Source organism: Sitophilus oryzae, unplaced genomic scaffold (genome assembly GCF_002938485.1).
Source record: "Sitophilus oryzae breed Bouriz unplaced genomic scaffold, Soryzae_2.0 scaffold_1218_pilon_pilon, whole genome shotgun sequence".
NCBI classification, from domain to species: domain Eukaryota; kingdom Metazoa; phylum Arthropoda; class Insecta; order Coleoptera; family Curculionidae; genus Sitophilus; species Sitophilus oryzae.
The window spans coordinates 289,317-307,725 of NW_022145858.1; the positions used below are offsets into that span (position 1 = coordinate 289,317).

Below are 18,409 nucleotides of genomic sequence, written 5' to 3' on the forward strand. Positions count from 1 at the left end.
CTTGTATGCAACACAATGTTTTTTATTTATAAAATTAAACGAAAATAATAATAAATTTGAATAAACAATATTTGGCGATATAATTCCGGAAAAAGCCGAACCGCTCCGAAATTTTCAAAAGTTTTGGGTCGCGACCGTTGCAAGAATAGCGCCAAATAGTGTTTACATTGTCGTTATGGGCACTTTCCAATCTAAACTTGTTTCATTTATCTATGCTTAAGATCCTTTAAAGCTGATTGAAACATTGATTTTATGACAAACATGATTACAGTTTTCTAACTTACCTCGAGGCTGCAAGAAAAACCCAAATTGTTCACATATGTTGTTCACATTGTCCAGCACATTGTCAACAAAAGTAAGTGACTTGTATAGGAACCTTTTACCATAGATAAATGCAACAAGTTTAGATTGGAAAGCCCGTAAACATTTTAGGTCGCGAAATTATTTTGGGTCGCGACCGTTATATGCGATCTGACGCTGCTATAGCGGTCGCTAAGAACAACGGCAAACAAAAACAGAAATAATTTTCCCTTGTCAAAGTTAGAATCTTCAAAAACCATAAAATCTTTCAAAATCTAAACCGCTCTCATTAAAGAAATTCCGAAAAGTGTTTATAGCGTCCATTTTCAAAGTAATTATTGCTATCTTGTGAGTTTAATTCAAGTTTTACTTACTCCAACCGGTGATAATTGTGAAAAAGTGGCATTAAAAGCTTAAAAAGCTGTGCTGTGAACTGTGAACTGCAAAAACCATCGTGGATCGTGGCATAACGTCGGTTTCCAATGTTTCATAGGTATTTTATACATGTCCTTATATAAAATAAAGTTTCTTGTATGCAACACACTGTATTTTATTTATAAAATTAAAAGAAAATAATAATAAATTTGAATAAACAATATTTGGCGATATAATTCCGGAAAAAGCCGAACATGAGCCGAACCGCTCCGAAATTTTCAAAAGTTTTGGGTCGCGACCGTTGCAAGAATAGCGCCAAATAGTGTTTACATTGTCCTTATGGGCACTTTCCAATCTAAACTTGTTTCATTTATCTATGCCTTTTACGAAATTTTCTTAAAAAAGAATATATTGACAGGACAGATTTAAAAAGTATTAATACTAGTGATTAGTGATCCATCAAATTTTGTAACCCTTGAATCAATGTTATTTTGGGACAAAAGCTGAACTATTAATAATTTGTTGTTATTTTTTTAGGGCTGCGGCTGATAATGTCTGTCTTAAGAGGTTCATCTTTTTGTATTTTTTTCGGTTTGGTATAATAAAGTACCTACATCATTAGAATTGTTTTTCATTACTAATCAAAATTTCAATTTTTTGAACCAAACCCGCGCCAGTGCCACCAGATGATGCTAGGTTTATACAGGGTGTCCCAGAAATAAGTGCAAATATTTTAAGGGGTGGTAGATCTCGTCAAAAGAAACATATTTTCTCTTTGTCGTTTTTCAAATAAGTCCAAAATAACGGAGTTATTGTATTTTGAAAATTTCAAAAAAAAATATTTTTTGCTGTAATTTTGAGAACCACTGGATCTTTTCTGGATTTTCTCACGATTTTCTTTCTTGTAAATTTAATATAATACCCATATTATCAAGAAATTAAGTTTTTTTACTAAAAACTAAAAAATTTCCAAAAACAAATTTCAAAAAATTTCGAATTTTCAAAATTTTTTTTTCGCGAAAAAAACTATATACTACCAGTTAAAATATTTGCATTTGTTTCTGGGACACCCTGTATATACTTTAGACGTTTTCATAAGATGTCGCCAAAAATATTACCCTCTGTCAAAGTCAAAATCTATTACCATTTTCAATGGGAACTTGTTACCTTCTGCCACATCAGTCTGGCAACACTGGATCTGATATATTAGGATTGTTTACCAATTTGTTTTTGCAAATTTTCCTGTTTTATGTATAGAATTGGATAAAAAGAAACAGAAAATAGCAAAAACCTGAATGTTTACTGAATACAATATGTGCCAGAAAACATTTAAAATGTGACAAATTACATTTGTTATATTTTTGTATTTCTGAAAAACGGTAAGAGAAAGAGACCGACAAAAAAGTCTAAATTATTATATACACCAAATTATTGTAGCCTGATTATAGCGTTGTCTCTGTTAATATATGTATAGTTTAAAGATCAAAGATCCTTGGCTTAAATAATCTCATTTATAATTTTACCTACCCGTAGAGTGAAAAATTAATAATACCTACTTATATCTAGGGATTCATTCTGATTCATTTATGTATTTTGTGTGTATATATTGTGAGCATAGATAACTGGGCTAATTATTGCTGTTCACTGATTTGGTACTTTGACTACTTAGTATATTCTTTGATTTGGTATGTTTGTGTTTTTGATAACCTTTAAAACTTTGACTTTTTTTTTTATCAAAATTCATCTTTTATGTTTCAGTTTCCGAAGAAAAAGCAACATAATTTGAAAATGATTTTGCTTACTCTTTTTTTATTATATCATGTATTTCAAGAAAGTTCTGGTGCTTTTCCTAATTTTTACACCAAAATATATTCAGAACAAATTTCTGGTGACTCCGGCGAACCACTGATTCTTACGCCCCTTATTGAGCAGAACAAAATCCAAGAAGCTCAGAATATTTCAAGAGTATATTTTAATGGGTTTAAAAATGTCACTAGCTATTCTGGATATTTCACTGTAGATAAAACATTTAACTCCAATATGTTTTTTTGGTATTTTCCTGCTGTCACAGATTCAGCACATGCTCCTGTTGTTTTATGGTTACAAGGAGGACCCGGAGCATCTAGTTTAATTGGTTTATTTGCGGAAAATGGTCCATTCTCCGTTAAAAACAAACATGGTTTGAGATTAAGAAAATATTCCTGGACTGAAAATCATAATGTTCTTTATATTGATAATCCTGTTGGTAAATAATCTGAATGTCTTATTAATAGGACAAATAAAAATTTTAAAAATACAACAATTTGTGTCAGGTACTGGATTTAGTTTTACTAATGGTGGATATGCAAAAACCGAAACTAAAGTTGGAGAAGACTTATACACTGCACTTATTCAGTTTTTTACATTATTTCCTGAATTACAAAAGAATGAATTTTTTGTTACTGGAGAATCTTATGCTGGAAAGTATGTTCCTGCTGTATCATATGTTATACACCAAAGAAACGCAGGTGCAAAGCTTCAAATTAATTTACAAGGTAGGTTTGGAGGAATTTGTTATCTAATAGGTTATTTAATTTTCAAGTACTAATTGGCAATAGAGTTAATATTTCTTTTATTAAATGTGAACTTTTATATTGTTTGAATAATTTTCTTCTTTAAGGTTTGAGTATTGGGAATGGTCTTAGCGATCCGGAACACCAATTGAAATATGGCGATTACCTTTATCAACTAGGTTTGATTGATGCCAATGCCAAAAAGACTGTTCAAGATTATGAACAGCAGGGAATTAATTATATTCAGAACAGGCAATATGATAAAGCTTTTCAAATTTTTGATGAACTTCTTAATGGAGACACCAACAATCACACTTCATTATTTAAAAATATTACAGGATTTGATAATTATTTTAATTTTTTGTATCCTATAGATCCTTTGGATATCGATCTAAGGAATATGGCAAAATATTTACAAAGATCTGACATTAGAGCTGCAATTCATGTAGGAAATACCAGTTTTAGTACAGAAACTGAAGTAGTTGAAGTATGTAGATAAGTATAATAAAGACAGATTTACTATTAACAATTCAAATTTCAGAAAAATTTGATGTTTGATGTAATGCAAAGTATAGCCCCCTGGATATCAGATCTATTAAATAATTATAGAGTGTTAATTTATAATGGACAATTGGATATTATAGTGGCTTATCCTTTAACAGAAAATTACCTTCAAAATTTAAATTTTGCAGGTGCAGATGAATATAAAACTGCTAAAAGGTAATGCGTCAATACACTTATCAATTTATGTATATTTACAATTTTAATATTTAAGATACCAATGGTATGTTGGAAGTGATATAGCAGGCTATGTTAAACAAGCTGGGAAATTAACAGAAGTTCTTGCTATGTTAAACAAGCTGGGAAATTAACAGAAGTTCTTGTAAGAGATGCAGGTCATATGGTTCCTGCTGACCAACCACTGTGGGCATGGGATATGATATCAAGATTTACAAGAAATAAGCCATTTCATAGACAAATATAATAATCCTACTCTGTACCATCTTTTTTCTTAATTTCTTACTTTGTGTACTCTCGTCAAAAATAAATTAATTTAAATTTATCTGGATTTGTTTTCAAATAATATTTTGTTTTAATAGGTTTATTTCTATTTTATTTACAAATGATAAAATCTACATTTTCACTAATTTTTTAAACTTAAAAACTTAATCTTTACTAGTTAAAAACTTTGATAGAAAATCGGTTGGTTTAGGTTCAATCGTTTCTTTAAAGTAAGACATAATATGACCCTTTTGCTTCCAAATATTAACTGTTTCTTTTAACTCCATTTGACCCTAAAGGACATAAAATACAATTTACAGTGAGAAAGAAAATGGTGTTTTATGTTACCTTAATTACTAACATATCAATTATTCTGATATCTCTAATATCTTTGTGCTTAGTAAATTCTTCACGTAGTTTATTCCTACAGTCATTAACATTTTTAGGTATATCATACTGGCGAACTATAAAATACACTAGTGTTATGTAAAACAAGAGAGGATAAATTCACAAACCTATATAGGGCAATTGCCGATACCAAGCTTTGTATAAATTTAAAACACGCTTTCTAGCTTCATCTCTATCCAATGATAATATTGGTCTAACCTGTTTTAAACCGTCTCTAGCTACTTGAGCCATTTATTCAGGAAAAAATATTAACTTTGAACAAGAAATTTTTGTCAGAAATTCTGAAAATGAAATGCCAAAATGACAAATCACAGATGATATATGACATATGACATGACAAATTAGGCAACTGAGTGAAATCAGAAAACTGTAATCAAAGGGAAACACATTTTATGGTAAACACTAAGAGATAACAGATGTCTCTTATATCGCAAAACAAACAATTAATTTTCTATTATTTATTATTTATTTCAGGATACATTTGTGTAACATTTTATTTTTCTATGTAATATCACTAATTTATAGGTAAAAATATAATGTCAAATGTAAAGAACAAGTTCATATTTATTGATTTTATAAACTTACGCACATTATGTATCTAATATTTACATAAAAAGTTTGGAATGGTTTTTGAAGTAAAAAAAAACAAAACTAACGACTTACAAGAATTATAATGGAAAATGGAACCAAATACCCTAGTAAATGACATTAGTCTATGCAAATACCGTATGATCGAAAAAAAAAACGGCGTTAGCGATGGCTATGAAATAAAGATCGCAGATCGCTGTCATTTTATATATGTAAAATTATATGGGGAATGTCAACAATCGTCATTTCCAAGCCAACTGGACGCCGTTTTTTTCGATCATACGGTAGCTTTACGTATGATTGCTTATACCTGTGCTTATACCTATGCAGTGCCTTGCGCTAGCTTAATTATTCAACACCCTTTAAACAATTGACACTCTAATTTTATATTCTCATTACAAAAGATTGGACAATTAACAAGAAAATAAGATTGTATAATTACAATTTGGATATGTTAACGTGCCTAAATTTAATCTGCTTTTCTAATGAAGTTATAAATTAAATTGTAACTCCACCTGGGTTGATCCGCAGGCACCATATGTCCTGCATTTCTCACTAGCACCTCCGTAAGATTCCCTGCAGTTTTTCTATATCCGGCAATTTCATTTTCAACTCTCCAAATTCTTCTTTTAGCATGTTTGTACTCCTGAGACGCGGTAAAATTGAGTCTCTTCAAGAAATTTACTGTTGTTGGATAGGCGATGATTATATCATCTTGACCGCTGTATAATAAGACTCTATAATGATCCAAGAGCCTTGAAAGTATCGTTGCCTCACTCTTGGCTATGTCCAACCACAAATTCTTTTCTACAGTTTGCTTCATTTCTCCGAATTTTACGTTGCCTACGTGAATTAATTTTCTGATCTCCTTATTTGTGACAAACTTTGTCCAAGTTTGATTGACCTCGTGAAGCAATAAAAAATTATACACTGATGTTAAGCCTGTTATATTTAAAATTAAAGGTTTTTGGGTATAACCTGTCACTAAGCTATCTAGGGCATTACCTGCTGCAAGAAAATTGTTGTTTTTGATATAGTTAATAATTTCATCTTCATACTTCTTAATTAGTTGCTTTTCATTTAAATCAACAAGCCCCAATTGATATAAATAATCACTGTAAATAATTTGATTTTCAGGATCAACATATCCATTCCCTATCATTAAACCTTGAAGATTTATTTTTATTTTGGCATTAATATTTCTTTTTGAAATAACGTTTCCGATGGAAGGTATGTATTTTCCCGCATAAGATTCACCAGCAATAAAGAATGTGTTTGATTGTAGTTGAGGGAATAACTGGAAGAACTGTATGAGAACGTTATACAAATAGACACCTAAAATAGTCTGATTTTGTACGTAGCCACCTTGACTTGTGTAACTGAAACCAGTACCTACAGGCTGGTCGACATAGAGCACTGAGTGATTTTTACTCCAGTAAGTGTCCCTTAGTTCAATAGATCCATTTGATGACGAAATAAACGGCCCGTTCTCCATAAAAAGGCCATTCAAACTAGACCAACCTGGTCCACCTTGTAACCACATTATTACCGGGTCGTTCAAACTATATTCGGATGGAAAGAACCAAAAGAATATGTTAGAGTCGTAAGTCTTGTCAACGTTAAAATATCCCGAATAGCTCAGCAGTTTAGGAGCTTGTGAAGTTTTGAATCTTACTTCAGCTAAATTTCTTGCTTCTTCGATTTTTCCTTGCTCAATGAGATCGGTAAGTATCAATGGTTTGTTTGCATCTGGACGGCTCAAAACCAAACTAGTCATTTGCCACAAAATTACAAAAGATATTGCGGAATGGATTTTCATTCTGTGTTTCTGAATACTGTAAGGAATATGTATATATTTTTAATTATGGTGATTTAAATATTAAATAAAATAAAGTTGAAATTTAATTACACTCAGATACAAAAAAACGCAACGGAAAAATTTTGGGTCAAGTTTAAAATGTAATATATTTTTTTTATTTTTAGCCATACTTCCTTGATTTTTTTAGCAAACTGTTTATAAATATATGAACTATAATTTTTAAACTCAGTTTATTATAAACTTTAGTATTTGACTAATATACAGGGTTAATAGAAGAGTTGTTTTTTACCCTATTTTTAAAACACCCTGTGCAATAATTTCGTGAGCAAATTTTCCTAAAACATTATTTTTCGGTCAGAACCATGTCTCCTGAATATTTTGTTTTTTGACTCATGTCTTGTTAATTTCTAAGAGCAAAATAAACTTGCCACAAACATTTTGCAATTTTTTCAATTAATCGTTACTTTTTGATGTTGTTCTTCATCTTTGATAATGACGAGGTGGCTTTGGTGGTTATTGTTGTGTATGATAGAACATGGTTCTTTAGTGTCGAAGATTGTGCAAAAGTTATTAATCTTGTTGATGATGGCCGAAATTATGAATATTCGTTTGGTTCTTTAAGAAGAATGGGAAAATATAACGCAATATATTTGCAGGCTCATTAACAGTATGATTAGACGTCTACAGATACAAATAGTTATAGCAGCCGGGGGAGGAATACAAAGTATTAGAGTATTTTTTACAAGTGTTTTGTTTGTTTGTACAGTTGATTTTTGTATATCCTTAGTTTTGTTAGTGTTACTAACATTTATTAAAGCCAAGCCTGTTTCGTTACTTTTAACATTTTTTAAATTTTAATATAGAGTTCTAGTCAGTGTCGATATCACATTACGACAATAGTCACCAAAGCTACCTCGTGATTTTAAAAAATATCATCATAAAGTAACGATAGTTGAAAAAATTGTAAATTGTTGATGGCTGTTCATTTTGCTCTTAAAAATTAACCAAGGCATGTGTTGACGTGAGTCAAAAAACAAAATGCTGAGAAGACATGGTTCTGATCGAAAAATAATGTTTTTGGAAAAGTTACTCACGAAATTATTGCACAGAGTGTTTTAAAGTTAAGGTAAAAAGCAACCCTTCAATTAACCCTGTATAATAGCCAAATACTAAAGTTTATAAAAAACTGAGTTTACGAATTAAAGTTGATTAGATTTATATCTCTCTTCAGTCCCTACGTGAGAGTATGGTGACATCATGTGTTGATTCCCCTTCCTCGGGCCAAGTTGCTCGACACTGCGCCATATGTGAGGATCATCAGGGAGGTTGTGGCTCACTAGGGTTTTGACTTGGTCTACCCACCTCTTAGGTGACCTTCCACCAAATACGTTTAAATTAACTATACCGCGGCCTCCCCATAAGAGCAATGAGAGAATTTAAGTCTCAGTATTGAAGGAGGACAGAAAAGTCGAATGGTTTCAATACATAGGTTCATCCTTGTTTAGTCAAACCTCCTACCACACAAGGATAGACTTATGTAGGAAATGCATTGAAATTCTATAGCCATCCTTTAACATCGGGACAGGAATTTAAGCGGTACTCTCCGTATAGGTAATTTAAACGTATTTGCCTTCCACGTAATCGTCTTCCCTCTATCTTCCCCTCCACCATCAGTCTCTTGAGGTGCCACTCCTGGCAATATGGCCAAAATATTGGAGGATTGACTGATTCAATTTGGTAGTCAGACGTGTCTCAATTTTTATTTCTTTAATAGAAATGTTTGTTCGATGAGTCGTTCATGGTATTTGCAGCAACTGTCGATATACCCACAGATTTATATACAGTTTGCTAAAAAATTAATGAAAATAGGGCTAAAAGTAAATTCTTGGATTTTATGCAATTTATACCTTTGCATTTTTCGACAAAAAAGGTAATGAACAGATTTGTAGAGAATTGAATTCCCCACAACTTTTGTATAAGTAATTTTCCAAAAAAAAATGGTATTTATTGCAATTAATTAACAAAAAATGTAATTAACAAAGAGTAAAAATTATGACATGGATGAGTTTTTTTCCAGATTTCAATTATTATTAATAAAAGTAAGTGGCATATTTAAAAGGCAATTTTATAGAAGAGTCAATTCTCCAGGACTTTTTATAAGCAAGTTACAAGCAAGGGAAAAATGCTAAACATTCTAGTGCGCTAGAATCGAAAATGGGTTAATATTTTGAAAATTTTAAAACGCATGATTAAAAAAAGAAAATATTACACATTAAATTAAAAAAAAATGATTAGATAGTCGTTGTCCTTCTCTATATTATTGCCAAAATATCGATATCCTTTATTTTTGGGAAAATAAGTTGAAATTGAAGGAAAATTGTTCCTCTAAGAATGGTTCCTGTGATATTTACCTTTTTTTCTATAGTACTAGCTACATACAGGGTGGCCCATCGAAAACGTTCCGCAAGGCATAACGGCCAGGGTATTCTTTTTTTCAAAAAATCCAAAAACACGTCAATTTTGATTGTGAGGGGGACAACTTTTGCCCCAAAAATGATTGCAAAACATTCAACCCTCTGAGCGGGGGTGTCATCCCCCAACTTTTTTCAACTGGGAAGGGGGGTCTAAAGAGCTTTCTATTCTCTATATTTCCACGCTGTTTTTGAAAATCGGTCGAGTCATTGAGAAAATATGAAGGATTGAAATTTGAAACGTTTATTTAAACATTTATCAGAGTAAATGATAAGGGTAAATTCCTTCGACCAATTTGAGTTTTTTTCTTATTATTTCTAGATGTTTACGCATTTTTTCACTTGCTACAAGGTTGAACGGTCAGGTGCGGTAGTTGCTCGATAGCTGCTCTGTGACTTGTGCGTTGAAGTTCTTCTCAATATCGTTAAACTGACCCACAATAGAATTTCCAAAAATACCAGACGACACCTTCAATTTCTGCGGGTTTTGTGTGTGCACTTCGTGAAAAACCCTGGGGTTGTCCTCAGCCCAGTACCGACAGTTGTGCCGATTAACTACATCGTTCAAAAAGAAAGTACACTCATCCGAAAAACACACATTAAATAGGAAATTATTATCATTCGCCACTCTTTCACTCATATTTTCACAAAATTGCAAGCGACGATCAAAATTATTGTCTTCGTTGAGTTCTTGTACGAACTGAATTTTGTACGGGTGGAACTTGTATTTTTTTAATATCCTTTGGACATTTGCACGATTCACGCCGGTCTCATTGGCTAATTTTCTTGTACTCAGCGTACTATCCATGGCAACTTGGCCCAATACGAATACCTCCATAGCTTCATTTACTACAGGATTTTCCCTCTGCGTCTTTTTATTCATAATGGAACCAGTTTCGCGAAATTTTGCTACTAACTCGCGAACAATTTTGCCATAAAGGCGTTTGTCAGTATGGCGTTCATGCATTGAATATCTGCGCAACCCGATTGCCACATTCATTATTTTTAAAATAAAGTTCGATTATTTCCACTTTTTCTGCAAGTGAGTACACCATAATAATTGTTAAAAAGTTTAACGATATTGAGAAAAACTTCAACGCATAAGTCACAGAACAGCTATCTAGCAACTACCGCACCTGATCGTCCAACCATGTGGCAAGTGAAAAAATGCGTAAACATCTAGAAATAATAAGAAAAAATAGCAAATTGGTCGAAGGAATTTACCCTTATCATTTACTCTGATAAATGTTTAAATAAACTTTTCAAATTTCAATCCTTCATATTTTCTCAATTACTCGACCGATTTTCGAAAACGAAGCCGGAAAGTATAGACAATAGAAAGGCCTTTTCATTGCGGTACCACTTGACCCCCCTTAAGGGCTTAAAGGGTTGAAGATTTTGCAATCATTTTTGGGGCAAAAGTTGTCCCCCTCACAAATAAAATTGACGTGTTTTTGAATTTTCTGAAAAAAAAATTACCCTGGTCGTTATGCCTTGCGGAACGTTTTCGATGGGCCACCCTATATATTATATACACATATAGTAGGTACATATAGTAGGTACTTTTCTATAGTAAAGAATCTCGGATTTTTTTATATATTAAAATTACGTGGAATGTGGATTCTTGGATAGATACAAAATCAAATTTTGAACAACTTTCTTTTTGATACATTGCAATATTTTGTCATCTTTTCATATTTTGATTATTTTTTTGTCAATGGGCAACCATGGGGCAACCTGGGGCAACCTAATAAAACTTATGTTCTCGTTCGTTGCATTTGTTGCAATATATAAATTATTTAATATAAGCTTACCTTAACTTCAAATTTATAAACTAGAAACTTAAATTTTATAAACTAAAGAAATTACTTGGTTCTGTCATATTCTATCTAAATGTATCATATCTTTTAATTAGAAAATACATGTCATAGGTTATCGACCAGTTAAATTTTAGATACAGTTAACTCTCAGTTAAAATACTAATAAATAATAAGTACATTAATACCAGCACAGAGATTTGCTCAGAAAAAAAGAAAAACATACGACGGGAAGCATTGAAAGAATAATACCCTTATACATTCAAAAATTCAATACAGTTCAATTTTTAATTATAATTATAAGTTTAATTTCGGCCTTTAACTTTTAACAATTTAGACATTTTTATGGTATTTAATTTCCATAAAACACAATAGAAATTTTGTTCAAAGGAAATTTGCTCTTAAATTGACTCGTTTATTAGTATTAATTTATTAATCAATATACCGGGTGCGTCTCAAAAGTGGCTCATCCGTATACCTTTTTTGTTTTTTCAGATAAAAAAACGAGATTTGGTATGTTAGTGTACACATAAATTAGGATTGATTGACGTATTCAATTGTTTTTACTCACTTCCTGTTTCACCGTAAATGGCTACAACTTTTGATTTCTAAACGGCACCCTCCGTATTTTTTTACTTTATTCGATAGAAAATGGTATTCTGAATACAATGACATATTATATGTCAACTTTTGACATTCTCGCTTAATAAAAAATCGTATTATAAAATTCAATCTAATTCTAATTCTTAATCAAGGAGCCTTGGAAAAATATATTTGATCGTCTAATGTTTTAAGTGTCTTGTCCTGGCGAGTTAGAAAATGCTCAAATCGTATTTTTAATCATATCTCAATTTTTTCAAATGAAACGAGGGTGGCTCATTAGCATATTTGGAAAAAGCATTTTTTACGAATAATATGATACCACACACTTATCTATCGTATCTCGAGTCAACTTTTCCTTACGAACCGCAAGTTATAATTTCAAATAAACCATATGCAAAAATGTCAAAAGTTGACACGTGATATGTTATTCTATTCAGAGTGTTATTTTCTATTGAATAAAGTAAAAAAATACTGAGAGTGCCATTTAAAAATCAAAAGTTGTAGTCATTTCCGGTGAAACAGGAAGTGACTATAACAACTCGTTTTTTTAACTGAAATAAATAAAATAGTTATAGGGGTGAGCCACTTTTGAGACGCACTCGGTAGTGTATATTTTTATCTATTTGAATATAAAAATGGATCTCTATAATTGTTAGACTATGGATACACTCAACAAATTATACTAGAATAATAAAAATACTGGTTTCTGATAATATTAGTTTTATTAAAAGTCAATATTTTAATCTAATGTTATATTTCTAACAAATTTATATATGAGGTCATAGGTCCATTTAGGCTGGTACATTGGAACCATATGACCAGCATCTCGTACGAGTACTTCAGTAAGATTTCCTCCCGCTTTCCAGTAACCGGCGATTTCATTGTCCACGTTCCAGATTTTTCTGGTGGCCGTTTTGTACTCGCTGCTCCCGTTGAAGGTCAGCCTTTTAATGAAGTTTACCATTAACGGATAAGGGTCCAACGTGTCCACCTGTCCGTTGTAAAATAGGATTCTGTAATTACCAAGGAGCTCTTCGATCCAAGTCGCGACACTTTTAGTTTTATCTGCGTGAAGACGAGTAACCACATCATCTTCTTGAACTCCGTAATTAACATTACCAATATGAATCTCCTGCCGGATACTGTCTAGAGTAAGATATTCCGACCAGAAATCAGGTTCTTCTGCTTGGAGGTCTTGATGGTTATAAATATTGGGCAGCCTGTTACTTGTATGAATTTTACTACGAATTTTTGTTAGGAGATCGGTGGCATGTGAATAATCTCCACTTTGAATAGCAGAAACAAACAATGCGTGTTCCGATTTGAGGGAAGCTGCTAGGTTAGAATCAATAAGTCCGTTATAATACATGTACGAACTATAATCGGCTTGGTTGATTGGGTCACTTAAAGGATTGGCAATGGCGAATCCTTTCAAATTTATTTTAAGGCTAGCGTTTTGATTTTTCTGATTGATTGTGTACGAAATTGCCGGAATATATTTCCCCCCGTATGATTCCCCGGTTACATAAAACTCGTTATCTTGTAAATTAGGAAATAGTGTGTAAAACTGTATTAAAGCGTTATACAAATCTTCTCCGACTTTCGTCTGATTTTCGGCAAATCCACCCGTGGTAAAACTAAAGCCTGTGCCAACCGGATTATCAATATAAATTACCGAATGATTTTTGGTCCACGTTTCGTTTCTATAGCTCAATTCTAGATTTTTATCCACTATATAAGGTCCATTCTCTTTAAATAAAGCATAGATACTAGAAGCACCAGGTCCTCCTTGTAGCCACAATATTATTGGATCATTGTCTGGGTCATTTTGCGACAAGAAGAACCAAAAGAATATGTTCGAATTAAAAGTTTTGTCTACAGTAAAATAACCTGAATAACTTGTAAGTCCATTGCGTGTAAAATTTTCGAAGGTAACAGCAGATTTTTCCAGAGCCTCTGATATTTTACCTTGTTCGATATAAGGGGTGAGTATGAGGGGATCTCCGACATCACTAACTCCCACTTGTTCCTTTAAGCTATAAGCTTCAGATAGCTGGAAACTGATGGTAGTGATAAGTACAAATATTATTCCTTTGTTAAACACTGCAAATAGTAAAATTATATAATTATAGGTAGACTGTTAATTAGTAGATTTAAGATTACTTACTTTTAAATGTCATTCCCTAAAACATCAAGTAAATATTCTGAAGAGCGAATTAAACTAATTGAAAATAATACTTGTTAAGAATAGAGATTGATTTATGTATGTGGAAAGACAATTGTAAAGGTTGTTATCAAAAAGATAATTTTTTTTCAACTGTGAATATAGTCAGTAAGTGGTTGGTAAAGTATTGATTTATATTAATCAGAAAGCGGTTGTTTGTTTAAGAAAATATGCTTGTTATTTTTTATCAATAATTATTAAGTGTCAGTTTTAATATGACATAATAAAAACTTCATATATTAGTTTTGTTCTTATAGAAAAAATATGCTTCAAATGGGGTTTTCGTAATTTTATTGCTTTGTCAATAATCTATAATTTTATGGATATTGACAAAACAATAAAATTAGAAAAAGCCTCGAAAATGATTATTGATGAGAAAAGAAAAATAACATCTGTTATATAGGTTTTTAAAAACTTTAATATTCTAAATTCACCACTATACAGGGTGTCCCAATATTCCGTGGTCAAAGAACGAGTACATATTTTTGGGATCAAAATAAAAATTGTGTGTGCACTATGTGTTGGTATGGGTTCTTACTTTTGTCTATCTGCCTGTCTGAGGACTCCATTCAGGTATCTGGTATCTCTATCCACGTGTCGAGTTTGGTTCCGATCTTAATTATTAAGAAAAATCCTGATGATTTCGACCATTTAGAGGCATCGGTTCGAAACGTCGAGAGCGTCATTCTGTAGCCCGTCCCTAATTATGTCAATCGACCCACATTTTTCTTTAATATCAAATCGTTAGTCCCACCCTGATTAATGTTAAAGTACTTAGCAAAACATAGGCACCCCAAATCTTAAGGCTCATTACGAGGAAGGATTACATTTTACATATTAAGGATTGCATTTACACATTATATTTACATATTAAGGATTACATTTATCACTTTGGATGTTCACCTTGAAGGAATCATCCAAAGTGATAAGTGTCTCAAGGCTCATTTACATTTGTCACTTTGGATGTACAACTTGGATGAATCATCCAAAGTGATAAGTATAAATTGCCTTTCATCACTGTTTCATCCAAAGTGTAGATACACTAAAAATAAACGAAGAAATAAGTTGACGGTCTTCCTACTTTTGTTGAAGGAGCGTTCAACAAACCGTTGATTCATCCAGATTGAACGGCAAGTAAAAAATGTAAACAGCCGACGCCGACTCGTGCGGCCAACCTCGAACACTGGGAGAAGTGGCAGCCTGCGGAAGATGAAACAGTGAACCGCTGCGAACTGGATGAAAATATGTAAATAAGGATGTTCAATTTGGAGGAATTCAATCTGAGTGATTCATTTTGGTTGTACATCCAAAGTGACACAGTGTAAACTCTGCTTAAGGTGAAAGAGTGAACTAAAAAGGAGCAATGAAACAATTCGACCCCCAACCAACTTTTGATGAAAGAGTTGTTCCTCGAACCGATGATTCATCCAGAGTGAAGGCTCAGTTTATATTTCATACAATGTCGTTCAAGTGGCAAGATAAGCACATGGAACTTTTTCTTGAAACATACCAGCAGTACGAATGCTTGCGGAATAATAAATGCAAAGATTAAAGCAAAGTAAATCTACTTCTAATCTACTGCGTTTGGTGAAACGTTGGTGAAAGTACCGAACTGGATGAAAATATGTAAATAATAAGGATGATCACCTTGAATGATTTCACTCTGGATGATTTACTATGGATGTACATCGAAAGTGATACAGTGTAAATCCCGCTTTATTTAAGTCTTTTCATTAGTCCGAAAAAGTAGCAAAAGAAGCGTTCGGCATTTAACGTTTTATGTAAAACTGGCTAGGTGTTTTTACACAAATGAAGAAGGAAATTAAAGATAAAGGATTATACTATATCCGTATTGTAGCACATTTTTAGACAACTTTTTTATTTTTAAGATTTTGATGGTCAAACATTAACAAAATATTTCTTATGTTTGGACTAAATTTCATCGAAAATAAAGACATAATTTAAAATTCCAACGGATTACAATACGGAAATAAACTGAAGTTTTGTGATTACAGTGATATATAACATATTATATGGTTTTGTAACAAATTGCTCGCTATTTTATGGCAAATGCTGAAGCTCTGCAAACCTTAATTAAGCCTTAATCAAAGTACGTGTGTTTGGAATTTGGGGTGTGGCTTAACACGACAGGATCGGGCTAAACCTTAGGTAGATTTCTTAATAGAAGTAGTTTCGAAAAATATAATAATATACCATTTGTGTTCCATTTAAAACAACAAGATGTCATAATAAACGTCATAAATGTAACATGGCTGTGAATCACCCTGTATAGTTCATCTTTACTTAAAACTTAAAGAGGATTAACATGCAGAAAGAGTGGGAAGAAGCAGCTCACAATAGAACTCATTGGAGGGAATTGTAGACTCAGTTAACAGGGACAACCAAAAAGTAAAGAGGCAACAAAGCAATGAGATTTTTGAATGTCCGGAGTACGGTAGGCAGATAACATAACATATCGAACTTTTCAGTCACAGAAAAGCTCATGAAAGAAAACGCCTTGCGTGACCATCTTCTGATGCGTGTCAGATACTCGTCAGCGAGTAATGGTAATATGTATGTATGCATACGTATAGTTCATCAAAACTCATATTTGATTAAAAACAATTGAATATTACTTCTAGTTGCTGGTATAAACCTTATAAACGGATGTCACCCAAGCCAAGAGTTTTAAATGGCACCTTCTACGTTTTTTGAATATTTATTTAGTGCATAAATTACATTTTATTATAAAAATATATAAGGATTCTTGCCACTTAACTGCTGATATAGAAATTTAGTTCTACGCTGTGTTTGTCATAATGTGGATCAACCTGCTTTCACTACCGGTTTCGGAGCCCTACTCCATCATCAGGTGAGCTTGGGCAGATCCACAAAACTTTCTATTTTATTATATTTTATTTTGATATAATTTTTCAAAATGGCGTTGAATAATATGAAAATGACATCTCAATCAATCTACTGAAATATTAGTTAATATAAATATAATTTAGTTATAAATAAGTCGCTATAAATAAAAGCATTTAGAGTTCAAGTTTAACATTTTAAAATTAAGTAAAATTATCAGAATTCGTCAGAATAAAAAGTGGGCTCAAAAATACTAGAAACTACATACAATATGTCCCCGGATTGTCTTTACAAGAGGAAAAACCCTTTTATTATTGACATTTTAATTTTGATTAATGTCATATTTTTGCTGTTGTTAAAGTGATATGGTAATGAACCACACCTTCGTTCATAATAATTAAAAATACCATTTGAGCATTTTGTCACTGGCCAGGACAAGACACTAAAAATATTAGACGATCAAATTTATTTTTCCAAGGCTGCTTGATTAAGAATTGGTATTTTTAACATATAGTCATGGCACTCTAGATTGAATTTTAAAATACGACTTTTTATTAAGCGACAATGTCCAAAGTTGACATATGATGTGTCATTCTATTCAGAATATCATTTTCTATCGAATAAAGTAAAATAATACCGAGGGTGCCATTTAAAAATCAAAAGTTGTAGTCATTTCCGGTGAAACAGGAAGTGACCAAAAACAATTGAATACCTCAATCAATCCTAATTTATGTCATATACTAACATATCAAATATCGTTTTTTTATCTGAAAAAATAAAGTAAAATAAACAGCCACTTTTGAGACGCACTCGGTATATTGGTTTTCATAACCAGATTACAGTTGACGGTTGGAATCTTTGGTGCTACAACAGCAAAATAAAACACTAATTCACCACAATACACCAAAACACTTTATTTTTGCACTGGACGCGCGTTTCGCTAACCATGTTAACATCATCAGCAGATAATTAAAACTCCGAAGTTTTAATTATGAAGAAAATACATTATAAATAAAGTGTTATGGTGTATTGAGGTTATTATTGGTGTACTAGTGTTTTAGTTTGATGATTATAACCTAACCCAAACCAATCATTCGGTGGCATTGAGTAAACGGAGAGTATAACGGCAATCATCCGTTATACTCTTCCCGGCAATATTTTCAAGATCTACGAAGCTGTAGCCTCCAATGAAACGATTCTGGATCACAAACAAAACCGGACAGTGGCATATGATATGTAGAACCGTTTCTTCTTTTTTCGGGCCCTTGAAGGAGGATGCACACATGCCAGTGTTCCCCAATTGTCGCCGTTAGCGCAACTTAATTGTGAGCTCTTCCAAGCGATTTCCTAATGTCCTATTTAGGTTAAGTTTTCCTGGCTATTCT

General features: G+C 32.3%; 4 protein-coding genes across 6 annotated transcripts; 1 reads left to right on the plus strand and 3 right to left on the minus strand.

Moving 5' to 3' along the window:
* The first annotated feature begins 1,834 nt into the window (after positions 1 to 1,834).
* On the plus strand, positions 1,835 to 4,290 carry LOC115874060 (venom serine carboxypeptidase-like). Of its 2 annotated transcripts, XM_030889113.1 has the most exons (8): positions 1,835 to 2,054; positions 2,209 to 2,360; positions 2,434 to 2,920; positions 2,988 to 3,209; positions 3,335 to 3,714; positions 3,769 to 3,947; positions 4,003 to 4,056; positions 4,095 to 4,290. In XM_030889113.1, exons 3-8 carry the CDS (start codon positions 2,464 to 2,466, stop codon positions 4,210 to 4,212), a joined length of 1,410 nt encoding a protein of 469 aa, XP_030744973.1. In that variant the 5' UTR covers positions 1,835 to 2,054; positions 2,209 to 2,360; positions 2,434 to 2,463; the 3' UTR covers positions 4,213 to 4,290. The 2 variants fall into 2 exon arrangements, with proteins under 2 accessions (XP_030744973.1, XP_030744974.1); XM_030889114.1 differs by lacking the exon at positions 2,209 to 2,360 and having other exon boundaries at positions 1,843 to 2,054.
* Positions 4,291 to 4,315: 25 nt separating this feature from the next.
* Positions 4,316 to 4,956, minus strand: LOC115874061 (NADH dehydrogenase [ubiquinone] 1 alpha subcomplex subunit 6). Its single transcript, XM_030889115.1, has 3 exons — positions 4,745 to 4,956; positions 4,578 to 4,693; positions 4,316 to 4,522 (listed from the first exon to the last, which is right to left on the minus strand). Exons 1-3 carry the CDS (start codon positions 4,866 to 4,868, stop codon positions 4,394 to 4,396), a joined length of 369 nt encoding a protein of 122 aa, XP_030744975.1. The 5' UTR covers positions 4,869 to 4,956; the 3' UTR covers positions 4,316 to 4,393.
* A 207-nt stretch (positions 4,957 to 5,163) lies between these two features.
* On the minus strand, positions 5,164 to 11,942 carry LOC115874062 (venom serine carboxypeptidase-like). 2 transcript variants are annotated; one of them, XM_030889117.1, is made up of 2 exons: positions 11,904 to 11,942; positions 5,164 to 7,060 (listed from the first exon to the last, which is right to left on the minus strand). In XM_030889117.1, the coding sequence occupies exon 2, from the start codon at positions 7,042 to 7,044 to the stop codon at positions 5,695 to 5,697; it is 1,350 nt and encodes a 449-aa protein (XP_030744977.1). In that variant the 5' UTR covers positions 7,045 to 7,060; positions 11,904 to 11,942; the 3' UTR covers positions 5,164 to 5,694. The 2 variants fall into 2 exon arrangements, with proteins under 2 accessions (XP_030744977.1, XP_030744976.1); XM_030889116.1 differs by lacking the exon at positions 11,904 to 11,942 and adding an exon at positions 11,330 to 11,429 and having other exon boundaries at positions 5,165 to 7,060.
* A 696-nt stretch (positions 11,943 to 12,638) lies between these two features.
* On the minus strand, positions 12,639 to 14,275 carry LOC115874063 (venom serine carboxypeptidase-like). Its single transcript, XM_030889118.1, has 2 exons — positions 14,103 to 14,275; positions 12,639 to 14,038 (listed from the first exon to the last, which is right to left on the minus strand). Exons 1-2 carry the CDS (start codon positions 14,113 to 14,115, stop codon positions 12,675 to 12,677), a joined length of 1,377 nt encoding a protein of 458 aa, XP_030744978.1. The 5' UTR covers positions 14,116 to 14,275; the 3' UTR covers positions 12,639 to 12,674.
* Between the last annotated feature and the right edge of the window lie 4,134 nt (positions 14,276 to 18,409).